This window comes from Rhinoraja longicauda, chromosome 16 (genome assembly GCF_053455715.1).
Source record: "Rhinoraja longicauda isolate Sanriku21f chromosome 16, sRhiLon1.1, whole genome shotgun sequence".
NCBI classification, from domain to species: domain Eukaryota; kingdom Metazoa; phylum Chordata; class Chondrichthyes; order Rajiformes; family Arhynchobatidae; genus Rhinoraja; species Rhinoraja longicauda.
Window position 1 is genome coordinate 1,812,575 of NC_135968.1, and position 23,141 is coordinate 1,835,715.

A 23,141-nucleotide genomic window follows, 5' to 3' on the forward strand; every position below is an offset into this window, starting at 1 on the left:
GGCAGAGATAATCGCTTTAATTTAGCATCATGTTCGGCACGGACATTGTGGGCCGATGGGCCTGTTGCACTGTTCTATGGTCTAATTTTTTTGCGCTGAGGTGCAACCCAACAAGTTTACACTGCTGAATCATGTGTCAAGTGTAAACATATTGAAAGCATTCTGCTGATCTCCGTTTCTTGCCACACCATGCCCCGTGTGTTACCAGTGTTCCTCACTGATCATAGTGGCTGGTCTTAATGACTTATCTTAAACTGTCTGCAAGCCACAAGCTTTAGATCCGCATGCGTTCACAAGTTCTGTGGTATTTTACAGTGGCGATTGGAAAAGAGTCAGCGACACACTGTCCACTTCATTTACTGTCGGCCTTGCCCCACCTGCTACGTAACTGAACAGAAAACAATGGAGGTTTGATAAGATTGGGCAATAAATAAGCAATGAGGTGATTGGCGGAATTAAGAAACGGAGCTAATTCGGGGAATTGGAACACAAATCAGCTCTGCGCGGAGAGGATGTGACGCAATCAAGAATAGGCCAATGAATAAAGAGCCTAGACCACAGTTCTTTCACAATATGACATTAAACCTATTTCTTGATGTGACCATTTCAGTTCATATTCACTCTCCTTGCAATTGAAACATGCTGGCATTGACTATTTATTCGCTTCTTGCAGCTGCAGCTCTCTTAACCGGTATGTTCACGACGTTTCCAAGCCTGTATATTATGTTACAGTAAGGCGTGATATCTCATCAATCAAATACATCGAATGCAATGGAATCACGTAAGAAAGGGGTTCAATGGAAGGATAGTAAATGAAGAATACAAAGAGGAATATAGATGCAGTTCCTCAATAGTGATGTTAGGGGATTTTAGGTGTTTCCATGTCAATAGCTGGAAACTAGCCCCGGCTCGGTAGCATCCTGCAGTTAGAACACACCGGTGTCCCACGTACGAGCGCTCTACGATTCTCCTTTTCCTTCCAGGACGCAATAATGACGAGAAGAGGGCGATGGAAATGGTTGGATGATCTTTAAAGATAATTTCATTCGGTAATTCCCAGCGCCACCTTTATTTAACTTTTAGGGGAAGGGTATCATTAATGTCATTTTACCACAGATCAGTACCAGGGTATGGGGTATCTTTGAGCATGGGCACTGTGAGGTGATGTTGTGTTGTTTAACTTCGTCCCCGGACTCTTGCAGGGCATTGTCTAGGCGACGCCGTTTCTCAGACACCAGTGGTGGTAACAGTGAGTGAAGGGGCTGATGCACAGTTGAACTGCACCTACACAGCTACAATCACGAGCAATCTTGGACTAATCTGGTACCGTCAGTATCCCGGCGGATCCCTTGAGTTTCTGCTGCTCAGGACGAAATTCGAAGCCGCACAGAAGAACAGCGCTGGAGAACGTTTTTCGGCGGAGCTCAACCATTTGACAGGAACGGTCCCGCTGACTGTGCGGCAAACGCGGCTCCGAGATTCGGCAATGTATTACTGCGTTCTGAGCCCCACGGAGCGCAGAATTGGGCTGAGCCTGCACTAGAACTATCAGAGCACCCCGTGGGGTATCAGCGCGTAAGCACAACTTTGTCAGCATCGGCGCGTCATCGCTGATCGCTGCATCTGTCCCAACGTCAGAGTGATCCGAGCTACATTTACCGGATATTAAAATACTCTTTCTTCCCAAACAAATACCAGGCTCTTGAACACGACTCAACACTAGCCTATGAACTATGAGCTGTCTTTGGGTGCATTGAGCAATTAATGCTTTTTAATGCACATGGATTATGTTATTAATTTATTGAATTTAGTTTGCAATATATTATACTTCAAGCCTGGTCCCTCCTGTGACGGCATGAAACAGTAAACAAAGGAGGTTTGAGATGATTGGCAATAAGAAGCAGTGAGGTGATTGGCGGAATTCAGCAAGAGCGCTAACTCGGGGAGTTGGAGAACAAAGTTATCTCTGTGCTGAGGGGCTGTGACGTCATCAAAAATAAACCAATGAATAGAGAGCCTAGACCACAGCTCTTTCAGAATATCAGATTAAACCTATTTCCCGCTGAGACCATTTCAGTTATTGTTCACACCCAAAACCAAAAGGCCTGTTTCCGGCTGTATATAATATGATATGATATGATATAAGGACAACATGCTGACCGTGATTATTTATTCGTTTCTTACAGTTGCAGCTCTCTTAACCGGTAAGTTCACGGCGTTTCCTAGCCTGGACATTATATTACTACGGGGCGTGACATTTAGTGAATCAAATACTTTGAATGCAATAGCATGACTTAAGAAAGGGAGCCATACCCATGCTCTACGGACGAGTGCTGAAAGATTCCCTTTTCCCCTCCCGAGACAGACTGATGGCGAGCAGACGGCAATGGAAAGGCTTAAGTGATCTTTAAGGACAATTTCATTCAGTAATTCCCAGCGCATTTCCGCCACCTTGATGCGTGTTTAAGGGGAGTGTATTCTTTGCTGGCGTTGTCCCTTAGACCAGGACTACGAAATGGGGCATTCTCGAGTATGAACAGATTGATATAATGTATTATCATATAATTTCGTCCCCGTGCTCTTGCAGGACATTGTCTAGGTGACGCCATTTCTCAGACACCAGTAGTGGTAACAGTGCGTGAAGGGGATGAAGCACAGTTGAACTGCAACTATACAGCTACAAGCACGAGCAACCCCGGTCTTATCTGGTACCGACAACGTCGCGGCGGATCCCTTGAATTTCTGCTGCTCACAACGAAACACGAAGCCGCGCGGAAGAATAGTGCCGGACAACGTTTTTCCGCCGAGCTGGACCATTTAATAGGAACGGTCCCGTTGATTGTTTCACATACGCGGCTCCGAGACACGGCAATGTATTACTGCGCTCTAAGCCCCACGGGGGGACAGAATGGGGCTGAGCCTGTGCAAAAACTACAAGAGCGCCCCGTCAGGTATCAGCGCCGAAGCGCAGCTTTGTCAGCATGATTGCTCCATCCGTCTCAACGCCAGTGTGTTCGTTATCAACAATGCCGGATTTGTAAATATTTAAAAAAAACATGACAATTGGGTTGAAAAACAGCTTCTCACAAGCAAACATAAGTTTCTTGAACACTACACAGCACGAACAGATGAACTGTGTACTGTCTTCGGTCACATTAGGCACTTCATTGCTTTCATGCACAAGGATGTGTATGTTCATTTACTGTATTTTGTTTATTGTATATTATACGTCAGGCCTTGCCCCATCCAGTGACGCCATGGACCCGAAAGCAAATGAGGTTTGAGATGATTGGGCAACAAAGGTGATTGGCGGAGAAGAAATAGAGCCAATTTGGGGAGTTGGAGAACAAATTAAATGTGCGCCGACGGGATGTGAAGCTATCACGAATAAGCCAATGAATGAAGAACACAGACCACAGCTCTTGAACAATATCAGATTAAACATATTTCCGGATGAGATCATTTCAGTTCCTATTCACTCTCAATTTCATTGCAACATGCTGGCCTTGACTATTTATTCGCTTCTTGCAACTGCAGCTCTCTTATCCGGTAAGTTCAGGACGTTTCCAAACCTGTTTGTTATATTACTCTAGGGCATGATATTTGATCAAACAAATGTCTTGAATGCAATGTAAAGGCATTAGAAATGGAGTCAGTGAGATGAGAGTAAACGAAGAGTACAATAGAAGCGTAGATGCAGTTCCGACCAGAGTGATGTAATGATTTTGAGATGAGTTTCCAGGCGAACAGCTGGAAAGCAGCCCAGGCGGGGAAGCATCGTAGAGTTAGAACACGCCGGTGTTCTAAGCACGAGCGCTCAGCGATTCCTCTCCACCTCCCGAGCTGCAATGATGACGAGCAGGTGGCGATGGAAAGGGGTAGATATCTTTTAAAAATAATTTCATTCGATAATTCACAGAGCCTTTCCCCCCTACCTTTATTTAGCTTTTAGGGCGTGGAGGTCTTTTTTGCAGTTCTACCTCAGATCAGCACCAGGATAATGGGTATTCTGAAGTATGAGCAGAATGAGGTGATGTTGTGTTTTTTAACACTGTTCCTGGACTCCTGCAGGGAATTGTCGAGGCGACGCTGTTTCTCAGACACCGGCTGCAGTTACACTGAGTGAAGGGGACGATGTAAAGTTGAACTGCAACTACACAGCTGCAAGCACGAACGATCCTGGTCTAATCTGGTACCGTCAGTATCCCGGCGGATCCCTTGAGTTTCTGCTGCTCAGAACGAAATTCAAAGGCGCCCAGAAGAATAGTGCGGGAGAGCGTTTCTCTGCGAAGCTCAACCATTTGTTAGGCACGATACCGCTAACTGTGTCGCAAACGCGGCTCCGAGACACCGCAATGTATTACTGCGCTCTGAGCCCCACGGAGGCGTAGGATGGGGCTTATCCTGTACAAAAACTATCAGATCACAAAGTCAGGTATCACTGCGTAAGCACAACGTTGTCAGGAACGTCGCGATCTCTCTGGTTGCTGCATCCGACCCCACGCCAGCGCGTTTGTTATCAATAGAAACATAGAAACATAGAAAATAGGTGCAGGAGTAGGCCATTCGGCCCTTCGAGCCTGCACCGCCATTCAACATGATCATGGCTGATCATCCAACTCAGTATCCCGTAGCTGCTTTCTCTCCATACCCCCTGATCCCTTTAGCCACAAGGGCCAGATCGAACTCCCTCTTAAATATAGCCAATGATCTGGCCTGAACTACCTCTGTGGCAGAGAATTCCACAAATTCACCACTCTCCGTGTGAAAAAAAATCTTTCTCACCTCGAAATGACTTTTTCATCTCGAAAAACCGATTTAAAAATATTTTAAAAACTTGATAATTGATTGGAAAAATAGCAGCTCGCAAACAGACATTAGGTTATTGAACACTACACAGCACTAACAGATGAACTACGAATAGTCTTTGGTTGCACTAAGCACTTCATGCTACTTTGTGCACATGGATTTAGTTTATAATTTATTGAATTTTGTTTATTGTTTCTTCTGCAGGCCTTGCCCCTCGTCATGAAACTGAAAACAAAGGAGGTTTGAGATGATTGGGCAACAAAGAAGTGGTGAGGTGATTGGCGGAATTAAGAAACAAAGCGACGTCGGAGAGTTGGAGAACAAATTAGTTCTGCGCTGAGGGGATGTGACGCTGTCAACAGTAAGCCAATGAACAGGGAGCCAAGACCGCAGCTCTTTCACAATATCAGATTAAACCTATTTCCGGATGAGCTAATTTCAGTGCATATTCACTCACAATGCAATTTACAATATGCTGGCTTTGAACATTTATTCGCTTTTTACAGCTGCAGCTCTCTTAACCGGTAAGTACACAACGTTTCCAAGCCCGTACATTATATTACTGTAGGGCATATTTAATCAAACAATTTCCTTGAATGCAACAGAATGACTTCAGAAAGGGAGTCATTGAGAGAACCGTAAATGAAGTGTAGAATTGGAATATAGATGCAGTTCCCCAATAAGTGATGGGTTACTTGAGGTGAAATTCCAGGGTGATAGTTGGAAAGTATCGTAGAGATAGAACACAACCGTGTTTAAGTGCAAGCGCTTCCCCTTCTCCTCCCAAGAAACAATGGTGACGACCAGCGGGCGATGGAAAGGGTTGGACGATCTTTAAAGCTGGTTTCATTCGGTAATTCGCAACCTCACATTTGTTTAGGTTTTAGGGGAGGGAGACCTTTGTTGCTGTTTTGCCTGAGATCAGCACCAGGATAAGATGAGTGTGAGCAGAACGAGGTGATGTTGTGTATTTTTAACTTCGTTCCCCGACTCTTGCAGGGCATTGTAGAGGCTACGCCGTTTCTCGGACACCGACAGTGGTAACAGTGAGTGAAGGGGATGATGCACAGTTGAACTGCAACTATGCAGCTTCCAGCATGAGCAATCCTGGACTAATCTGGTACCGTCAGTATCCCCGCACTAACGGATGAACTATGAACTGTCTTTGGTTGCATTAAGAACCACATGCCACTTATGCACGTTGATTAGGTTATTAATTTATTGACCTTTGATTATCGTCTCTTATACTTCAGGCTTTGCCCCTCCTATGACGACATAGAACAAAAAACAAAGGAGGTTTGAGATGATTGGGCAACAAAAGCAGTGATGTGATTGGCGGAATTAAGAAGTAGAGATAATTCGGGAGGTTGGAGAACCAATTAGCTCTGTGCTGAGGGGATGTGACGCATTCACGAACAAGCCAATGAATAGAGAGCCGAGACGAGAACTCTTTCACAATATCAGATTATACCAGTTGACGTATGAGACAATGTCAGTTCATATTCACTCTCAATCGAATCGCAACATGCTGGACGTGACTATTTATTGGCTTCTCACAGCTGCAGCTGTTTTAACCGGTAAGTTCACGACGTTTCCAAGCCTGTATATTATAATACTGCAGGGCATGATATTTAATTAATCAAATACATTGAATGCCATAGTATGACTTTAGGAAGGGAGTCAGTAAGAGGACAGTAAATGAAGAGCACATTCGGAAAAAAAGATGCAGTTCCCCAGTAAGTGATGTTCGGAAAATTGAGGTGAGTTTCCAGGTTAATTGCTGGAAAGCAGCCTGGCGCGGAAGCATCGTTGAGTTAGAACACACCGGTGTTCCACGCACGTGTACTCTACGATTCCCCGTTTCCTCCCCGGACGCAATAACGTCGCTCCGGACGATGGAAAGTATTCATTATCTTTAAAGGTCGTTTCATTCGGCAATTCCCAACGCCTTTCCGCCCACTTCTATTTAGGTTTTAGGGGTGGGTGAAGTTTGATGCAATTGTACCTCATATCAGTACCAGCATGAGGGGTATTCTGAACAATGAGAAGAATGAGTTGATGCTGTGTTATTTATCGTCGTCCCCGAACTCTTGCAGGGAATTGTCGAGGCGATGCAGTGTCACAGACACCGGTAGTGGTTACAGTGAGTGATGGGGACGATGCACAGTTGAACTGCAACTATACGGCTACAAGCACGACCGAACCTGGTCTTATCTGGTACCGTCAGTATCCCGGCGGATCCCTGGAGTTTCTCCTGCTCAGAACGAAATACGAAGCCGTCCAGAAGAACAGCGCCGGAGAGCGTTTCTCCTCGGAGCTCAACAGTTTGACAGGAACAGTCCCGCTGACTGTGTCACAAACGCGTCTCCGAGACTCGGCAACGTATTACTGCGCTCTGAGCCCCACGGAGGCGCAGAATTGGGCTGAACCTGTACAAAAACTACCAGAGCACCCCGTCAGGTGTCAGCGCGTCAGCACAGCTTTGTCAGCATCGGCGCATCCTCGCTGATTGCTGCATCCGACCAAACGCCAGCGTGTTTGCGATCAATAATACCCGATTTTAAAACATTAAAAAACCTTGACAACTGGGTTATAGAATAGCAGCTCGCAAACACACATTAGTTTTTTTTTAAACACAAAACAGCACTAACGGATGAACTACGAGCTGCCTTTGGTTGCACCAAACATTTCATGGTTTTTATGCAGATGGATTAGGTTGTTCATTTATTGAATTTTGTTTATTGTATATTATACCTCAGGCCTTGCCCCTCATGTGACGCCATGGAACAGAAACCAAAGGAGAGTGAGATGATTGGGAAACAAAAGCAGTGATGTGATTGGCGGAAATAAGAAATAGGGTTAATTCGAGGGGTTGGAGCACAAATTAGCTGTACTCTGAGGGGACGTGACGCTGTCAAGATTAAGCCAATGAATAGAGAGAGAGCTCTTTCACAATATCAGATTAAACCTGTTTCCGGATGAGACTATTTCAGTTCATATTCACTCTCAATGCAATTACAACTTGCTGGCCTTGACTATCTATTGGCTTCTTAAAGCTGCAGCTCTCTTAACCGGTAAATTTACGACTATTTTTCAAGCCTGTATATATTGTATTACAGCAAGGCATGATAGTTAATCAATCAAAAATCTTGAATGTAATAGAATGACCGAAGAAAGGGAGTCCGTTAGGGGACCGTAAACGAACATAACATAACATAACATAACAACACTTTATTGTCACTCGGCACAACACCGAGCGAAATTTCAGCAGTCACACAAAATACAGCAAAAAAGAAAAGAACACAGGACACCCGACCCCAACACAAACATCCATCACAGTGACTCCAAACACCCCCTCACTGTGATGGAGGCAACAAAACTTCCCCTCTCTTCCCCCCCGCACCCACGGACAGGCAGCTCGACCCCTACCGAGGCAAACGACACGCACAGCCCCCGCAAGGGGATGGAAGGCCCCCCGGCCGAGCCGCCCCGGGCACCGAAACGTCCCGCGGCCACACCGGGCGATGTTAAGTCCAGCGGCCGAGCCGCACCGGGCACTGAAACGTCCCGCGGCCGAACAGCGCTGACGATGTTAAGTCCAGCGGCCAAGCCGCACCGGGCACTGAAACGTCCCGCGGCCACACCGGGCGATGTTAAGTCCAGCGGCCAAGCCGCACCGGGCACTGAAACGTCCCGCGGCCACACCGGGCGATGTTAAGTCCAGCGGCCAAGCCGCACCGGGCACTGAAACGTCCCGCGGCCGAGCCGCACCGGGCACTGAAACGTCCCGCGGCCACACCGGGCACTGAAACGTCCCGCGGCCACACCGGGCGATGTTAAGTCCAGCGGCCAACCGCACCGGGCACTGAAACGTCCCGCGGCCGAGCCGCACCGGGCACTGAAACGTCCCGCGGCCGCACCGGGCGATGTTAAGTCCAGCGGCCGAGCCGCACCGGGCACTGAAACGTCCCGCGGCCGAGCTGCGCCGGCAATGTTAAGGCCCGCAGCCGAGCCGCACCGGGCACTGAAATGTCCCGCAGCCGAGCTGCGCCGGCAATGTTAAGGCCCGCAGCCGAGCCGCGCCCCGGGGAAGAGACCTAATAAAAGAAAGGTTTCCCCCCGCCCCACCTCCCCCACCCCACCCCACCCCACCCCACACCCCCACCACACATACACAGCCAAAAACAGAAACAAAAACCATCCCAACAGCGACACAAACAAAAAAAAAGAAAAAAAGACAACAGACTGCCAGAGAGCCGCAGCCGTTAGGCGCAGCCAACTCCTCCCAAGGGAAGAGTAGATTTAGAATAGACAATAGACAATGCCCGCACAAGAATTCTAATCTATGCAATAGGCATAATCTACAAAAGCCAATTAACCTCCCAGCATACACGTCTTTGGAATTTGGGAGGAAACCAGAACATTTGGAGAAAACCCACAGGGCCACGTACAAACTAAGGACAGGCAGCACCTGTAGTAAGGATCGATGCCGGGTCTCTGGGTCTGCAGGAAATGGAAGGAAAGGCAATAACTGCTCACTCAGTTTTCACTCTTTCGGATAAATACTGCACAACAATGACTGATGCACTGATGTCTTTGGTTGTGCTTAACAGTTTGGCTTTTTGCACGACTATTGGGATTATTGATATATTGATTTTTTGGGCATTCTTCTCTAATGCTGCTGCTAATAACAATTTCATTCATCCATTGTTGTTTAAACTGGCTTCACGGTCACCCCTGTGTCTTGATCCAAAGATCTTCAGCAGGTCTTTTGAGAATCCGTTCTCCTGCGCAATCGACCTTCAATTACGACCTTTCAATCGACCTTTCAATCACGACCTAAAGGAAAGCATAACTCATTCCTCATTTCCACCGATTCTTATCCTCTGATCACCAGTTTCTGTCAACAGGACCAGTTTCTCTTTTTTTCTACTTAAACCCTTACACGTATTGAGTAATAGCATGGGCATCTTTTTCAATATTTATTCCTTCAAGCATATGGTCGAGTGCGAACATCTTGCCGTCTTTCGCAATTGATCATTCAGTGAAATTTACATCAAACGTTCACTTTTAGTTTGACATATTACTTCTGAACGTTGAGTAAAATAAAAAGTGTTGGGGTAACTAACAGCGCCAGGCACCATTCTGGTGGGCATGGGTAAGCGATGTCTGGGTTCGGGATACTTCCTCCGGGTCGTGTAGACCATAGAGAGACAAAATGTGGGGTAACTCAACGGGACAGACGGCATCTCCGGAGAGAAGGAATGGGTGACGTTTCGGGTCGAGACCCTTCTTCAGACCGTGGAGACCATGTCACCCAGAAATGGTGCCTGAACCGCTGTTATTTCAGCACTTGGTGTTTGACAGCACGGTAGCGCAGCGGTAGAGTTGCTGCTTTACAGCGAATGCAGCGCCGGAGACTCAGGTTCGATCCTGACTACGGGTGCTGCACTGTAAGGAGTTTGTACGTTCTCCCCGTGACCTGCGTGGGTTTTCTCCGAGATCTTCGGTTTCCTCCCACACTCCAAAGACGTACAGGTTTGTAGGTTAATTGGCTGGGTAAATGTTTTAAAAAATTGTCCCTAGTGGGTGTAGGATAGTGTTAATGTACGGGGATCGCTGGGCGGCGCGGACTTGGTGGGCCGAAACGGCCTGTTTCCGCGCTGTATATATATGATATGATGATATGACTCAGTATTCCGGTATTTACAGTTCCTTGTTCTTTGTCTTTTTTCACGTCCGCATCGCACGAGGAACAGCGCCCTCCTGTGGATTATTCGGTAGCGGCAATCTGACCTCCGAGGTGCGAGAAACCGCGGTGACAGGTAACGAGCGGTTGGCAGCACTACAACCCCAGGAAGCGCATTTGAATTTGTTGTTGCTCCTTACCCGAGGGCGGCGCCAGCAGAAACTAATCGACGCTTTGATGTCCATCTGTTCTCTGTCAGCTACGGACACCTGGAGCTCCCGGGTGCCACTTCAATATGCCTCACCGTTCCCAAGCTAACCTGCCTTTTCATTGGCCTCCTCCACTGTTAACGTGAGGCCAAACGGAAAATAGAGGAACTTCACCTCACGTTCCCCTATGGTAATGTGCAGACGGATGGCTTTGACATTGGATTCTATAATTCTGGGTAACCCTGCTCCACCCGGGACCTTTATCCACCCATAGGCCCCCACTCATATAAACCCTTCTCAGAACACCTCGTTCCTTGACACCCAACTTCCCCTACACCATCTGTCCAACTTCTGCACATTCCTTGCAATGCGTACCGTACCCAGTCTCTTCCCACCTGCCCACCCCAGGCAGATTTTCGCCCATATCCCACCTTCCTTTCACATGTGATTCCATCACCTACAGCCCCGGCTACCGCTACCAATCACGTCACTGCCTTTGTTATCTTCGCCCTTTTTCCTCCTGGTTGGGACCACCCACCAATCCATTTCTTATCACTTTGATCCACAAGTCGCAATCCATGCTTTCTCGGAGCGCTGACATATTGATGATGAATACTTCCCCCCCACCCCTTCACTCCGGAGGAAGTATCTTGACCAGATACTGTCTATTTTGTTCCACGGATGCTGCCTGAACTGCCAGTAGTTTGGTTTATTTTTGCATTACAGATCGGTTCTGCAGTGGAGCATAGATTTAACGTTTTTTTCCCTTAAATAAGCATTGTTATTTTGCAACGCAGCGTTCTGCTATTGCCACCAGCATCATCAGGGAACTGAGTATGTGACATTTCTTAAAGAATTTAGTCATTCCGTGCACTGGATTAATTTGAGTGCGGAGACACAGGAAACTGCAGATGCTGGAACCTTGAGCAAAACTCAAAGCATTGGAGGAAATCAACGGGCCGGGGAGGATCTTTCGAGGGAATGAACAGGCGACGTTTTTGTTCAGAAGAGTCAGTCTGCAGAAGGGGCCAGAACCGACTTGACAAGTTGCCAATCCATTCCCTCACCGGATGTTGCCTGGCCCATTGAATTGCCCGACGGTTATGCATTTCATTCCTTTAGTTTGACAGATTCCATTCATCTTTAGTTAACACCGTTTATGGAAATGCCGTTTACAACTACACCCTTTTACGGAAAGTTTAGTACATTATAAGGTTTGAGGTTTTTTTGGCTTGGCATTTTCCTCAGTACCGACAGGCCGAGAGGGCCATTCATGTGCTGTACCTTTCTATGAACTATGTTCTTTGCTGTTAAAGTCATCGTTTTGTGTGTTGAACGTCGATTTCCTCCAACGTTTTGGCAGTTTCGTCGGTGATTTGTCGTTGTGCATCATACGTAACGGATTTACTGAGCGCTATTTCGCCATTCTACTTGTCAGCGTGTAATAAGGTCCGGTATTTCGCTTTATAATTCCGGCTCGCTATAAATTGGGAGGGAGAGAGGTATAATCATCGGGCGATAATGCGGGGAATAGAGGTGCAGAGATACACAGAGAGAAATAGAGAAAGGTTATTGATTTTATAGGAAAGATGAATTAGGGTTAGGGTAATGCATCCTCCAGCACCTAGACCGCAAGGGAACGTATGCAAGGATTATGTTTGTGCATTGTAACTCTGCATTTAACACCATTGTGACAGAGCTACGACACTCCAAACTCTCCCAGTTGACTGTGCCTTGACCCATCTTTCAGTGGATAATCAACTTCCTGACAGACAGGAAGCAGCATGTGAGGCTGGGAAAGCACATCCTGGATCCGCAGACCCTCAGCGTAGCAGCACCGCAAGGCAGCGTACTCTCCCGCCTCCTTTACTCTCTCTACGCCAACGACTGCATCTCCACAGACTCCTCTGTCAAGCTTCTCAGGTTTGCTGATGACACAACCCTGAGTGGACTGATCCAGGATGGGGAGGAATCTGCCTACAAACAGGAAGTGACACAGCTGGCATCCTGGTGCTTTCGTAACAACCTGGAGCTCAATGCTCTTAGGTCAGTCGAACTGGTTGTAGACGTTAGGAGCGCTTCCCCACCCATTCCCCCACTCACCATCAATAACACCACAGTCACATCTGTGGAATCATTTAATTTCCTTGGAACCATCATCTCGAAGGACCTTAAATGGGGGGCCACCATCGACTCCACAGTCAAAAAGGCCCAACAGGGAACTGTGGAAGCACAATTTGCTTCAGCAGTGATAGTCCAATTCTATACTGCCATCGTAGAGTCTGTCCTCACCTTCTCCATCATGGTCTGGTTTGGGTCAGCCACCAAGCACGACATCCAGAGTCTGCAACGAATCGTTCGATCAGCAGATAATGTTGGTGGCTGCAACCTTCCCCCAGTGACGAACTGTACACCGCAAGGGCCAGGAAGCGACCGGGCAAGATCATCTCTGTCCCCTCTCACCCTGGCCACAAACTCTTTGAAGCATTTCCCTCTGGGAGGCGACTCCGGACTGTCAAAGCAGCCACCGTCAGACATAAAAACAGCTTTTTTTCCCCGCGAGTAGTAGCTTTACTGAGTAACCAAAATTCTGCAATGTTTTTTTTGCTCTGGTTTATTTCACTCACATGTTTAAACTGTAACTTTGTATTCTTAATGTTTTAATGTTTAATGTTTTTCTCTTTATTGTTTAATATATGTTCGTGTTGTTACTTGCGAGCGGAGCAGCAAGGTACATTGCTTATATGTGTACAGACTCGGCCAATCATTCATTCATTTCCTCATTCAGAAGAGAGAGAATAAGGCAGCTGGAATAAGCAGAGAGCGACGTGTGCGCGCGTGTGTGTGTGTGTGTGTGTGGGTGGGGTGTGGTGGGGGGGTGGGGAAGATAAGTATGGAGAAGTGAGATTGACGGAAAAAGAAAGGGGAACTAGGTGCAAATATATAGAGAGCGAGAACTAGAGGGAGGCTGTTGATAAGGACAAAGTTGTTGAGGACAATCGCTGGAAATTAAAAATCTTCGGGACTCGCAGCGAAGGCTGTGAATTTGTTGACAAATACACCAATGGCCACGATGGGGACAGGGAGCCAAGTCGGTGTAAACATTCAGATATTGTAGAAAGAGCAGGAGACATCAGATGTTGTGGATGGAAAGACGTATATTCTGAATACAAGTTGAAGCAAGTGAGAGCGAAACAGCAGCGGAGGCTGCAGAAAGCGCAGATGACAAGGGAAACCGAATGGATGTGGGATGCGTTCTCATGGCGGCGGGAAACCACAAACAACATGCGCTGTGCAGGCACATATCGGCTCAGAAAGCGAAGCGGAAGCTGATGTTTTTGTTGGAAGGTTTAACTGGTTATCATCACTGTGCTCATCAGAGCGCAGTAATAACCTGCTGAGTCGCTGAGCTGCAGCCCCGAAAGGGTTAAACTAGTGAATTTTGTTCTGGTCTGGAGCTGGGCAGAGAAGCGAGCACGGGCAAAATCTGCCTTTTCCTCACGCCCTCGTGAACGTTTCCACAGTATGAACTCGGGTCCTGAGTTTGGAATATGCCGGTACCAATGTAAGTCGTAGTACTGTTCTGCGGTAGCGTAGGTGCAGCTGAAAGTCACCGACCCTTGTTCTGCCTTCTCTGCTGAAGGCGACGACTGTGTGACGGAATCTCCATGACAGCGATCTGAAGAACATATGGATTTGGTTTGGTTTTATTGTTGTCATACGTGCAAGCAGAGACGCGGAAGAGCTTTGTATTACATACTATACAAAACGGATCAGCTAATACAATGCATAAATACAATCAAATCAAACGCGAGTACAATAGGTAGAGTAAAGATAGAGAATGCAGAATATAGTCATTGTATCGCATCAGTTCCATGCACAAAGATCAATGACCACATTAGAAGTAAGTTGAATCGGACAGTAACCGAGTTTATGGAAATGAGTGGCACGGTAACACAGGTTATGGAACTGGAATGCACAATACCCAAGATATATTTTGAAAAAAGCAAATTAGACTGGTTCCAGTCGTCACTCGGAATGTAATCCCTTTCACATGAAAACATCAGAACTGTTTCTCCGGGTTTACCTGTCAGACACGCTCCACACACAATCCAGATTGCGAAGTTTCGCATTTTTTGTGAGATGCAAATGTGAATGCTCACAATCACGATGCTCGAGACAATCTAGAGAAACAAGTATATTTTATTTGCAAGTCTGCAGAGTTGGGTGCCTCCCCTCTCGAGACACACCGTGGTCGGGAAAATCCCTTCTTTTTATTCACTTCACTTTACAATTGTCACACCTTAAATTCCTCCCCTTTGGACTCCTTCCAATCGGAGCACTTAGGTGCACAATCTAACGACACCGCCCCTGTTGCCTCCCACATCATACATCGCATGTGCATTTAAATGAGGCATCTTGTCATGCTGGGCGTTTTTGTAATATTCATTTATCCTATTAGGCAGGCGCAGTACAGACTAGTTCATGCCCTTTCCCCTTGTTCTCTGGCTATCTTGCCCTCTCTCCTCGTTATTTGGTTATCTTGCCCTCTCTCCTAGTTCTTTGGTTATCTTACCCTCTCTCCTAGTTCTTTGGTTATCTTCTAACACTTATCCTTGGAATGTCACCATTTGTTCTTGCGGTTCTTATCTAGGCGAGCACAGTCGGGTCAGCTATTTCTCAGGGTCCTTAGTCTAAATCAATTATCCCTTTTTACCTCTCTCTCACAATCCACCCTTTTTACCTCTCTCTCACAATCCACCCTTTTTCTTATGCCACGCTACTTTGATTTATACTATTTCCTCCTTTTCTAGTGCTAGCAGCAGAGTCTTTGCCTCTCTATATTCCCCCTGCTGGTCATACTGTATTCTACAGGCCATCATGGCGATGTCGTTCTTTGTCAGGGCTGTCTCTATCAATCGCTGAGACAACCCCCGTATGCAGGGAATGATACAACATCCGAATAGACACATCAACCCCATCACAACTACCACTGATGTTAGGGCTGATGTAAAGATGTGCTTCCATTTCCCAAACCAGGAGTCTAGAAACCCGGTCCAGGATGTGTCGACTCCAGAGTTCTCGGCCAATTCGATAAACAGGGAGGTGAGACTTGCTAGGGCCCTTGACACGGACCCGTCAGGAGCAGTGTTGTTGGGGATGTAGGTGCAACATTGTTCCCCAAACATCACACACACACACCCTTTCTCAGCCAGGAGCATGTCCAAGGCCATGCGATTTTGCCAGGCCATTAGGCTGGTAGCTGTCAGTTGTTTCGCAAATCCTTCAACCGCATCTCGAGTATAATTTATAAAGCGTTGTTGATTGTAGTATAGGTAGTTAATCCAGTCCACATTTTTATTAATTGTGGACCACCAGAAGAGCATGGACTCAAAGCCCGCAGCTATCTGGTTTCTGGCTTTGAATTCATCGGGTACCCCTCTTGGCACCGGGAGTTCCGGCAGCGGCAGAGGCAACGTGTTCGCCCGCCCCGAATCGCGGGGCTTGGGTCGGCCCGTGGTCGGGAGCCCCGACCGCCCCGACGTGGCAACTCCAACAGCCTGACCGTGGGACAAGACGGCAGGGAAGAGAAAAAGACATTTTTGGCCTTCCATCACAGTGAGGAGGGACTGGAGGAGACTCACTGTGATGGATGTTTCTTTTTGTTTGGTGTTAGTTGTGATTGTATGTGTTATTGCATTTTTATTGATTATTCTTATTGGTCTTATTGTTTAACTGCGGGTAATGTTTCATTTCACTACACATTTATGTGTATGTGACAAATAAACGACTATTGACTATTGACTATTGACTATTGCATCTATATAGATGTGTGTCTCGAATGATCCTCTCACCTCTCTCCTTTGTCGTCGGCCTCCTTCATTTTCTCCGCACCAACACCAGACATCGGCTCTACTGACTATCTGCTTTCTCAGCCAGGAGCTACTGAACAGTGACCCCTGTTCCTCAGCTGTTATGTTATACGTCTGATTGCAGTTTAGCACCTCCACCATTTCCTGACCATCTGGGTTATATCTTGTATAGCACTCAAATCCCTCCTCCCCGAGGGGAATGGTGAACGGGGGAGGTCGAAGGTCTTCCCTTCGGCCCGTCGTGTTGTTGTTGCTAGCCGGGAGTAGGTAATGGTAGCTCTGGCAGGTCTCATTCTTTGGTAGTATGGGATTCGTGAATCGTTGTAGTATACATGACATAGCCCCAGGTGTCCTATTCCAATTCAGGGGAAATGGGCTCATATTCCGTGGTGACATTGCTGACTACCGGTGGTGCTGGGGTTGCCCAGGGATCCCTACTCTGACTGTCATCTATCCGGAACATTTCCCCCTCATCCTCATATTTTACCATATATCCGTCCCGTTCTACCTCTATTTCAAACCTCAGGCATGCGTCCTTCCCTGTTTTATCTGCACATATCCAATACCTACCACTTTCCTTCATTTGAACCCTCTGTATGCTTACATATACACGTCCTGGCAATCCCTCGTTTGGGTTTTGATATATTCTCCACCTATCAGTTTGATAGGTGGGCTTATGCCACCCCTCTCTGGATGAAGTGAATACCTCGCGCCAATTTTTACAGGGATGGGTGCATACGTACATCCTATGACCACAGCACCATTTTCCTTTACATACATCAAATGGGATGGTGTTGGCCCTTCTATTCTGTGGTATAGTTATTTTTATACATGCTACATTACTCACAAGCTGGGTAACCACCCAGCACCCGATCCACCAGTCTTCATTTTCCGTGCGGGGTCTTGGTGAATACCAAAGCCAATGGCTCCTTTCCTTCACGTACCGTCCACGGGCTGATATTGTCTGGTGGGGCCTCCACCGGACCCTTAAATCGACTTGCGTGTGTCCACCCTTTTTCTTTTGTTCGTACTGCTGTCTCGGTGGTTAATAACACAAGGTAGGGTCCAGTCCACTTAGGTTGCAACTTTTCTTCCTTCCACGTTTTTATTAGTACCCAGTCTCCAGCCTTGACTGAGTGAATCGGAAAATCCAGTGGCGGGCTCTGGGCCAGTAATCCTTTAGTTTTTAGTTCTGCAAGAGATTGGGATACTGCCAGTAAATAGTTTCTTAGGAACACGTCGTTCCCTGGTATTGTTGGGACCCCTTCTATCTTTCCTAAGTACGGGAGCCCGAATAACATTTCATATGGTGATACCCCTATGTCTTTCCGATATGCCGTTCGGATTCTTAACAAGGCTATCAGAGGGCACTTAGTCCAGGGTGTCTCGTTTCCTCTACTAACTTGGTGATTTGGGTCTTCAAGGTGCCATTCATTCTTTCCACCTTTCCGGAACTCTGGGGATGCCATGGTGTATGCAATTTCTATTCAATTCCTAATGCTTCACATATCATTTTATATGTTTTGGAGGCAAAATGGGTCCCTCTATCCGAGTCTATTGTTTCCACAATCCCATATCTGGGTATAATTTGCACCAATAATACCTTGGCTACCGACTGTGAGGTGGCAGTTGCTGTAGGGAATGCCTCTACGCATCTAGTGAAATGATCCACTGCCACTAACAGGTATTTCCATCACTGTAGTCGGGACAACTCGGTGAATTCTATCTGTATTTTTTTGGAAGGGCCTTATTGCCAATGATTGTCCTCCTCCTGGGACTGCTCTCATGATTTTTTTGTTGATTCGCTGACATATTACACAACCCCCTATGACTTGTTTGGCCGTGGTATACATCCCACGGGAAGCGTAGGTCCTGAGGAGGGTATCGCAGAGGGCTTGGGTTCCCCAATGGCTTTGCACATGCAGCCTCCCTAATAACTCCCTTATAATTTCTTTGTTCAATAGCTGCTTTCCATCCGGTGTCCACCATTTCCCATTTGGGGTACGCCGGGCTCCCATTTCTCTCATGTGTTCCTGTACTTTTTCACCAAAGATAGGTATCTTTTCCTCGGGTTCCCTTAAAGGTATCAGTGACATAATTTCTACCGTCTGATCTGTGGCCGCTCTCTTTGCCACCTCATCCGCTGCCCTATTTCATCGGGCTTCCAGGGTGTTACCCTTTTGATGCCCTGCCACATGTGCTATGGCTACCCGTTCTGGTTTCTGCAAGGCCTCCAGTGTCTGTCCTATCAATTGCTCATGCGCTAATTCTTTCCCTCGAGCTGTTATCATTCCTCGCTGTTTCCAGATCTTCCCAAAGGTGTGTACTACCCCAAAGGCGTATTTTGAGTCGGTATACACTGTTCCTTCCTTTCCCCCCAATAGTTCCAAAGCTCTCATTAATGCGTATAATTCACAAGATTGGGCTGACCAACTACCAGGCAGCCTGCCGCTTTCAATTTCCTCCATAGTTTCCCCATTCACTATACCGTATCCACTATGTCTTTTTCCATCTATACATCTGGAGGACCCGTCAATAAACCACCGGCTGCCCTCAGCCAGAGGTTGTTCTTCCAAGTCTTCTCTACTTTTTGTCGCGAATTTCGTGGTTCCCATTACCTTCACCAGTAGTGCCTTAAAATCTCCCATAGCCAATAATCGTCCCATAGTTTCTACCTCAAAGGCCCTAATCCATTTTCCTGCCCGTCATATATGTTGGACAAGGCGTTTCTCAGCCCTTCTAGGTCTCGGGTCGCCCAAGGAATATATTGGGTTTGTCCCGCCTTTTTCAAAAGTATTGGCATCATTCTCCCCCTCAGATCCTGTCTCTCGTTCACCATCTCCTGTTGTGGTTCTATCTGTATACTTTCCCACCTCATTCTTCTCTGGGCGTACCCCTGGCTTTCCTTTCTTTTTTCTTTCCATATCTTTTTCCATCTCCCTTATCTCTATCTCTAAGCGCTTTATGGATGCCTCTATTTCCCTTCTACACTCCCTTGTTCTTTCCCCATCACTTTCTAATTCTGCTTCATTCTCACATTCTCACATTCTCACATTCTCTTATGTCTGCTGATTACTCGCCTGTGTTTCTGCGTTGCTGCCTCCCTCATACTCCTCATTTGCTGCCTGACGGGTCCCATAAATCTTTCTGTCCCTGAGGTCCCTGAGGTCCTGCAGCCTTCTAACGTCTGCTTCTAGTTCCCGTGCTTCTTGCTTCATCCTTTCCTTTTCACGCTGCCCCTTCTCTGTCCATATTCCTTTATGTCTTTCTCATCGTTCCAAGTTGTGACTTCTCCCTCTATCTCCACTATTCCCTTTTACCAAAGGGCACTGCTTGGTTCCGTCCTGGCCGGAATAGGGAGGGGGATACCCAGGGTCCCTTAGGCTGGGGCACAGGGTCGATTTTTTCTCCTGAAGCTCCTGACTTTCATGCTGTTTTGGGGGGTTTTCACCCTTTTTTGGGGTGGTATTCTTTCCCTGCTATGCTTTCCTCAGCCTTTCTCCTTCTATTCTAAACAATTTAAGTACGTCTAGTCCTTTTTCCTTTTTCGTTACTCGGGTTTCTGATTTATCCTTAGGCGTATAGTTCTTAATTAACACTCCCATTTCATCACACATATTTATATCAAAATATAAATATATCAAAATTTATATCAAAATTTATATCATATTTATATCATTCCGTGGGCCATTTCGTCACCAATTTTTTTCGTCCTTTTTTCCCCCCATTTCTCAGAGTGTTTTTTTAATATCCTCTTTGGATACGGGGAACTTCCTACTTAGTAGTTCAACTGCAGTTATTTTATTCATTGTATTCGTCTTATGTTAGTGCACTTGGTCAGTCAGTTTAAATGCAGTCCTTGTTCTCACTCCGTTCCGTCTCTATAGTCACTATGCTACCTATTACGCTATTTCTATCTTCTATAGTTCTACTATATTCCTTTAATATTTATTCCGAGGCATCGGCAAGCCTATGATTCCTGCGATTCTTTCAGGATTTATTCTTAGCTTTCCCCTTACAAGCATAACAACTTTCCTCCAGATTAGGGGAAGCTTATGAATTAACAAACACATTTAATGCCTGCCGTACTCAATCCTCATCGGAGCCAAGTCGTGGCCACCAGACTGAACTCCCTTTTATTGGTTCCTTTGGCCAATCAAGATAACAGAACTTAATCATTTTTGTCTTCTCCAATCCCTGGGGTTTCCGTGCCCCCAATGGCTCAGCATTCGCCCCAACGGATTATCAGGCGGAATGCGGGGGTTGGGCTTACCGCCCTTCCCCTCCCTGTTAATGTGAAATAGCTCAAGGGTTTTAAATAAAACAAGTTAACCATTCTCGTTCGCGTGGGTTATGTTCAAAACAACTTCATTACTACTTATTGATCATCTAGATCTCAAGTCATTTCTGCTCACTAATACGATGCCATTGGCTAGGTGCTCGTACTCATACTCGTATATCGGACTCGATCCAGGAAGTTACGGTCAGGCGAATGTGATCTCAGTATGTGCCTTACAGATTAATTATTGGTAGACGCAGAATGCTGGAATAACTCAGCGGGACAGGCTGATTAATACATCAGTTAATTATCGATGTAGTAGCCAACGACATAAAAGTCAGAGAAAAAGTGTTATGAATTGTTAAAGGGAATCAACGACAAGATTTTGGAATATTATGAACAAGCTGGACTATGAAATATGAGTAGGAATATTCATATAGGAATATTCATATAGGAGTAGGAATAAACGGGTCCTTTTCGGAATGGCAGACAGTGACTAGTGGGGTACCGCAAGTCTCAGTGCTGGGACCCCAGTTATTTACAGTGTATATTAATGATTTGGACGAGGGAATTGAATGCAACATCTCTAAGTTTGCGGATGACACGAAGCTGGGTGGCAGTGTTAGCTGCGAGGAGGATACTAGGAGGCTGCAGAGTGACTTGGATAGATTAGGCGAGTGGGCAAATGCATGGCAGATGCAATATAATGTGGGTAAATGTGAGGTTATCCACTTTGGCGGCAAGAACAGGAAAGCAGAGTAGTACCTGAATGGTGACCGATTGGGAGAAGGGGAGATGCAACGTGACCTGGGTGTCATGGTGCACCAGTCATTGAAAGCAAGCATGCAGGTGCAGCAGGCAGTGAAGAAAGCGAATGGTATGCTGGCATTCATAGCAAGAGGATTTGAGTTCAGGAGCAGGGAGGTTCTGCGGCAGTTGTACGTGGCCTTGGTGAGACCGCACCTGGAGTATTGTGTGCAGTTTTGGTCTCCTAACCTGAGGAAAGACGTTCTTGCCTTAGAGGGAGTACAGAGAAGGTTCACCAGATTGATCCCTGGGATGGCGGGACTTACATCCGAGAGGCTAGATGCGGGAAGATTGTTCCCGATGTTGGGGGAGTCCAGAACCAGGGGACACAGCTTAAGGGACCGAGATGAGAAAACATTTCTTCACACAGAGAGTGGTGAGTCTGTGGAATTCTCTGCCACAGAAGGTAGTTGAGGCCAGTTCATTGGCTATATTTAAGATGGAGTTAGATGTGGCCCTTTTTGCTAAAGGGATCAGGGGGGTATGGAGAGAAGGCAGGTACGGGCTACTGAGCTGGATGATCAGCCATGCTCATGTTGAATGGCGGTGCAGGCTCGAAGGGCCGAATGGCCTACTCCTGAACCTATTTTCTATGTTTCTATGTTTCTATGTTTCTATGATCGGGTACCTCAGAATGAGAGACGTGGCAACGATAGATTCGGAAGAACGTATGTAGAAATGTAGCTGGAGTATCTTGCAGAATGACACTTCTGTTGTTATTTCAGATTTCCAGCATATGTAGGTTTTTGTTTATTGGTCCAAACAACACATATTGGCTCATCAGGAAGGAATGGGTGACGTTTCGGGTAGAGATCATTCATTGTGAAACAGGGCAGAGGGAGGCTAGAGATAATAAAGGGTATGTCGTGAAAACGAGGTATCAAATGAGGATGGGGATGCAGGAAATGCAGAGCAGATCATTGTTAGTTAGGAGAATGTGATAATGAAGCATACGAAGATAAAATATAACCAGGAGAACAGTCCGACTGGTCGAAGAACTAGGATGGAGAGGGATGGAGAGCGAGAGAGAAAGCAAGGGTTACTTCAAGGTACAGATGTCAATATTCATACTGCTATGTTATAAGCTGCCCGAACGAAATAGGAGGAACTGTTCCTCCAATTAACGTTGGGCCTCACCCGGACAGGAGGCCCAACACAGAAAGCCCACAATGGAGTGGGAGGGGGGTGTTGACGTGTTGAACAACCGGGAGATCATATAGCACATGTGTCAAACACAAGGCCCGCAGGCCGAATCAGGCCCGCCACGTCATTTTAGGTGGCCCGCGCAAGCTTAATTGTCATTGGTCGAATATCTTTTAAGTTACAGACATTTTTAACTTTCACCTATCATTGCTAAACACATTTTTCAAAGTGCTGTGCGTCCGACAGCACGGCCTCTCCTCACTCGCACACACAAGATGGACGCCGTTGGCGGAGCCGCCCGCCCGCAATCACCGCCTCCCCTTTACTCACTC

General features: G+C 46.7%; 2 gene segments (V, D, J or C); both read left to right on the forward strand.

Annotated features, from left to right (window-relative positions):
* Window positions 1-284: 284 nt before the first annotated feature.
* Window positions 285-1,543, forward strand: LOC144601321 (T cell receptor alpha variable 9-2-like). The segment is given in 2 exon segments: window positions 285-384; window positions 1,203-1,543. Coding segments are annotated over 2 exon segments (441 nt in total).
* Window positions 1,544-6,334: 4,791 nt separating this feature from the next.
* LOC144601323 (T cell receptor alpha variable 9-2-like) lies at window positions 6,335-7,318 on the forward strand. The segment is given in 2 exon segments: window positions 6,335-6,386; window positions 6,906-7,318. Coding segments are annotated over 2 exon segments (465 nt in total).
* The last annotated feature ends 15,823 nt before the right edge of the window (window positions 7,319-23,141 follow it).